General features: G+C 36.9%; 1 protein-coding gene across 1 annotated transcript; it reads left to right on the forward strand.

Moving 5' to 3' along the window:
* Positions 1-164: 164 nt before the first annotated feature.
* On the forward strand, positions 165-2529 carry LOC121442230 (serine protease inhibitor Kazal-type 12). The gene is made up of 4 exons (XM_041643695.1): positions 165-225; positions 1836-1861; positions 2116-2243; positions 2481-2529. Exons 1-4 carry the CDS (start codon positions 165-167, stop codon positions 2527-2529), a joined length of 264 nt encoding a protein of 87 aa, XP_041499629.1.
* The last annotated feature ends 3471 nt before the right edge of the window (positions 2530-6000 follow it).

Here is a 6000-nt window from a genome sequence, read left to right on the forward strand (position 1 = left end):
GAAATCTATTGCATAATAGGGGTGGAGGTTGTGACTGAGTGACAATGTATAGGTACTTAGATTCGCACGTATAGATTCACTTATAAATACAACCAGAGAGCATCATACAGAGTGTACACTCCATCAACGTTTCTGTCTTCTCAGACCCTGAAGTCCTCAACAACATGAAGCCAGCAGGCACCATTCTGCTTCTGATCAGCCTGGCCTGTCTGCTTCTCTCTGCAGGTGAGTGCAAAACAATGCAGCGGACTTCTGGGCCAGACTGACTTGGGGGAGCCTAGGCAGTTTGGATGCTCACCTTACGAGACCAGTGTTGTTTTCTATGATGATGATAACGATGGTGAATGATGGTCTTTCCATTTCAGTGGAATTTTAGTGAAAATAAGCTATTTTTACTTTTACTATAGTTCTCTGCTTAAAGCACTTTTCTTCATTTCCAAAATCAGTTTCATGCTGTCTAGGACGAGAAGGCTAGTTTTAGGTTTCATAGGCTCCCAAAGTCCGACTTTGGAACTGTAGCCCATTTGCATTGCTATGTGTGGGCCACCAAAAAAGGACATTTGGTTAAAATTAAGCTTCCATCTTTAGGGGAACTTTGATATCGACATGAGAAATTCTCCTAAAACATCTTCTTTAAGAAATTCTTATTTAATATGCTTCAACTATCAGCATTCTTCTGGGATATGGCATAAAAATCTGAGTCATTCTTTTTTACCCTCTAAGCAAACAAAGTAAAGAGAGAATTAGAGGAAGAGAAAGGGAGAAGGAGCAAAGGAGTGGGAGACACAGAACATTGCGATGATGTCGGAGAGTAGAAAGAGTCCAGGGCTGACAGTCCAAGACTTGTTTCCAATGTTCATTCTCCTACCACACCTATACATACTGAATATGTCAATCCAGTGCTCTGCCTGATAGTTTGTCTGCTGTTAATGGTAGAAAGGAGGCTCACATGAACGGATTTATCTTTCAACCACCACAACAAAATGCTCCCTAGCACACGGGCTTTAGATCCTAACAAGTCTAGATTATATTCCTTATTCTGCCATTTATAAATACAAGTATTAATACTTAGCCAAATACTTGTCCCAATACTCCATTTCCTTACTTTGTTTGCTGGTTATCTTTGTTGTTATTGTTTGTTTTGTTTTCTGTTTGTGGGCTTTTCATTGTTTTTTTGGTTTTGGATTATTTTTGTTTTGTTTTCTTGAGACAGGGTCTAACTGTGCAGGCCTTGCTGGTCTAGCATTTGCTAGGTAGACCACGATTTGAATTCTCAGTGGTCCACCTGTTTCCTCAGCTGTGCTCTGGAATTAAAAGTATGTGCAATCATTCACAGCCTTCCTCAGCTTTAAAAATAGGATTGTTATATGAGTTGATCCATATAAGATTTAATGCAGTACTTAAATGTATAATTCCCACAATAGAAGGAGCTATGAGAGTCAAAACTGACAAATTACAATTATTCATATCGAATTTATTTAGTGTTTTTGTTATATCACTATCATTTCCAAACTTTTAATTCAGAGATTTCCAAGTAAATATGTACCTGTATTCAACACATGGAGAGGCTTGCTATCTGATAAATCAAAATGTGGAAAACATAATTGCATAAAAGTACATAAAGCGCAAACATAGTGAGAGCAATGTTGTCCTAACCATGCACAGGACAACCTACCTCTGGCAGTTAACTCCTGTGAAGTTAACAAGCCGTGTGTCTTGATGTAGTTCTCCATCCACAAAGCAAAATGGAGGTGACAGGAGATGACTGTGATCAGCTGCAGCTAGAAAATGCAGTCATCAAGTGTGACTTATTGGCGTCTGTTCTTGCCCTGCAGATGCTGTGAGCCAAGGAGGTTTTCAGGTATGTGCCTCTCGTTCCTTCTGTAGCCATTTCCACCCCAGCAAGTGCACCACATAGCCCAGAGAAGAGGCAGAAGGAAGCCAATCAAACTGCTAACAAGAAAGGCTGCCGTTCTAGGGGTTTTGCTCTCTTTTCAGTGTATTTTCACTTTCATAACAGAACATAAGTATGCTTTAAGGAATCTTGAGATATGTAATGCTATTTCTCCATTCTGTAAGAAATGAAATAAAAAAAATACTTCATTTAATTTACAGGCATTTTGCAGAAACTATGAGAAGACACTGGGTACTGATGCAAAATCATGCCCCAAGATCCACAAACCAGTGTGTGGCACTGATGGAAAAACTTACCAAAACCGCTGTGAATTCTGCCGAACAGCCATGTGAGCAAATGGGCCTCTGATAGCATGATGTTCTTGGTTGGGTCCAATGGCATAGGCGTCCATGAATAGTTTATTAATAATTTACTGTTTCATTAGAGTTAATTGTATATGAAATAAAGTAATATGATTGTCTCCCAATCTTAAACCTAGAAAACCAATCTTTGCCTCCTTTACTCAACCTAGAATTAACCCATTTCTATTGCACTTTATCTCTGAACATCATCTCTTTTCTTCCAGGGAAAGAAGTTTTGGAAAACTTGGTTTCAAACATGAAGGGAAATGCTGATTCTTTTGCACAACAACGGGTGCACCTCTGGATTAATTTTTACATTAAGATGTGTATTCTCTATTGCCCAATCTCCATGGCAATGTGCTTGCGGCCAGTTATTATGCACAAGACAAAATTTTAATAAAGTTATATCAGTAACATTTTTAAACCAATGAAAGTGTCTCTAATTAATCAAGTTAGCTGGACTGTTACACAATTCAATATGAAATAAGAAACTTGAAAACTAAACAGAATATTACTATACTTGCCTGACCCAGATCTGCCCAATCGCAGCTCAGTTCTTCAGTAGCTATGCAGAGTGTCTGAAGAAAATCAAATTGGTGAAGAAAATATATGCATCTGACACATGATATATTGGAACAGTGGCTTTTCATAAAGAGTATGTTGAGTTCCATAAAGTCTCAATAAAAGCATTGAGGTCAGAAAGTGATAAAAGATGGGCAAAATATTGCTCACTCTGAGTTCGTTCTGGAACAGTTGCAGCCTCCACATTACTTGTCCCTGGTTTTTTATTGGTGTGACACTTGTACCACAGAAAATATAATTTCTGTAAGTGCAAAACTGTGAAAAGGCTAAAATAAATAGATTCACTCACGTGCTGTGAAAATATATAAATGGACATGGACAAGCTAACTACTTTCGGTCATTGTAAAGACAGGCAAACGTCAACATCAAAGCATGCTTTGATATGTCGTTGCTTAAAAGATCCAATAACAGAGTTACTCCATTTTATATTTCTTGAAATAACTACTCAGTGTCTATAATATACCATATGTCATTCCAATAAAAGGCAAAGACAAGATTCCTACTTTGAAGAACCATATAACTTACTCAGTGGACAAGACTAAGAGTTAAATATGTTTCAGTTATTAAAAAATGTAAAAGGAAATGAAATAGAGGCACATGGCAGAGATAATTGAAGGAGTGTTTTGAGAAAAAGATTGCTTGAAACTGATTCTTGGGAGCAGATATTGAAGAATTAAAAAATAGAGAGAAGGCATTTCAAGTAGAGAAAATAACAAATACAAAACGAAAGTAAGTAAAATAAGATTGGCAAAATGACATGGGTGAGGATAGCCACACAAAATCTGAAACATTGCTTCATTGCAAGAACCTATGAATATATACTAAGAAACAATTCACGGAAGACATGTTGTTTTGGTAGACCCATGATATAAAAGAAGTTTGCTGAGTTAAGAATAAGGGAAAGTTTTGCGGAAAGAAATGATTGTTGTGAAGTCTGAATTTGAGTAAACATATAAATAAGATGAAGACTTGGTCAGAGTACTTCCTCATAGATAGAGAGATAGGTAGGTAGATAGATAGATAGATAGATAGATAGATAGATAGATAGATAGATTCATGTTGTTTCCGGGAGCAGACATGTCTCACTGTCATAAAATACTATAGCTTATTAAACATCATAACTGTGATTTTATGTTAGTTTCTGAAGCATTTGAAGATCACTTAATTAAAATACATGTTTAGCCTTGAAAACATGCTTATCTGAAGTCCTGACTAAAATAGTCTTTGAGGCAAGATCATCTCAACTATCAACCTTGAAGTTGTTCTGAATACAGGACTCTGGGGAGACTATTTCAGAGACATTCTGAGAGGCTACATCACGTGGGCCACCCATCATTTTTATTGGTGTCTGGTTGCCTTGCTCTGAAAACACACAAATTTACAAGATGACATACATGTTTGTATTAATACAAGTATGGACTGTGAGTTGTACACAAGCTAGCCAAAAAAATGGTTTTTTGTTTTATGTTTAAGCAAGTAAAAGACATCTGTCAACTTTATTAGTTTTTTGGGGGGAATGTATAATAAAGCTTCTATCCATGCCATATGGGAAAATGGCATGTAATAAGTCATGAACACTCAGTAGGCAACAAGATTGATTCTGTCTCCTCGAGTCTCAGAGTTGTTCCTATGTCAAGGGATTAGCATATTTCACTTTACAGTTTTTCTAGATTTCTTTCTTTAGTCACAATTTTCAGGGGTCTCCCCCAAACAAACCTGGTCTCTATTAATTTTGAAGCCACAGTCTTTCATTTCCTCTGGAAACAAAAGCAGGTCCTCTCCCCAAATGCAATATATTTTTTTGAATTCTATTTTAAAGTAAAGGCATCCCTAAAGTAGCTAGGCCTGTTTAATGCAGCAATTCCTTTTCAGTCCCAAGTATCCTAGCAGCTACTGTTTACTGATCATCATCCAAAAAATCCAAAGTCAACAAAGCACCTTACAAAATCCAGATTCCCTGTGTATTTCTCATCTTATGTGACTTATTCTTTTTATATTACTTTACTCTTTCTTTAAATACTTTACTTAATTATTTATGAACTTTTTTCCTATGACTGCTTATACCTTTTTACCTTTGTTCTTATGCACCTATTCACACTGTGACCTGTTTAAAGTTTTTTTTTTTAAATCTGGACATGTTTTACTGTGTGTCTGTAGCATTATCTGACCCCGTGTGCCAAATATTAAACTGCTAAGCAGCAGCCAGGGCTTTCACCTTGCTTCTTTGGTGGTTGGCTCTGTCCCTTCCTTGGATCATGAGAGGCACACCTTCAGCCCCTGACCCTAGCAGAGAGCAACTAGAAGTTGCTTCTAACTGAGAGATGATGGCTTTAACCATCCCAGCTCTAGGAAGTTAGTGCCTGTACAGTGGCAGCATTTTTTACTTAGCTTGTTGTTTCTACTTAGCACACCTTCTGTTCAAGTGCTCTACTACACAGCTACACCTCTTAAAGAACCCATCCTCATTTTTGTTGTTGTTTTCCAACTTTCTCAGGCTCTATGTGGAAATGTGGGCCCCACCTTGGGTACCATTTATAATTAGAATTTTCTTTGGGCCATGAACCAGCTCCCAAATAAAGACATGGAAACTTACTATTACTTATGAATGCTTGGTCTCAGTTCCTAAAGTCTATTTATTTATAGAATATACAACAGGCTACTGTGAAATATTATCAGCCCACTGTGACAAAGAATATGTAAAAAAAACTATTTGACAAGAGCATTGCGTGCATGTGGGTGGTCAAATTGAAAAAAAAAAAACTTTGATTCTTTGAATGCTTTCTATGTACCAGATGTTGTTTTAAGAATTTTAGAGATCTTAACTCTTAGGTTCATGTAAATAAACAAGTAAGTAATTAGGTAGGTAGGTGGATAGATAGATAGATAGATAGATGATAGATAGATGATAGATAGATGATAGATAGATGATAGATAGATGATAGATAGATGATAGATAGATTATAGATGATAGATAACAGATAAGTTGATTTTAAAAAGAAAAAAATGGGTACTTTATTTGTTTATGTTGGCTCCAATAGTTTTTGGAAGCCTTAGCTCCTGATCAACTGGCCTTATTGCTTTGGTTCTGGGTTTGTAAATAAACAGGGAATCGGTGTATCAGCACATGGCAGAGGAAGCCCATTTACCCTGTGGCCAGGAATA

This window comes from Microtus oregoni, unplaced genomic scaffold, assembly GCF_018167655.1.
Source record: "Microtus oregoni isolate MIOR12 unplaced genomic scaffold, Mior012 000088F_ref0000325, whole genome shotgun sequence".
Classification (NCBI taxonomy): domain Eukaryota; kingdom Metazoa; phylum Chordata; class Mammalia; order Rodentia; family Cricetidae; genus Microtus; species Microtus oregoni.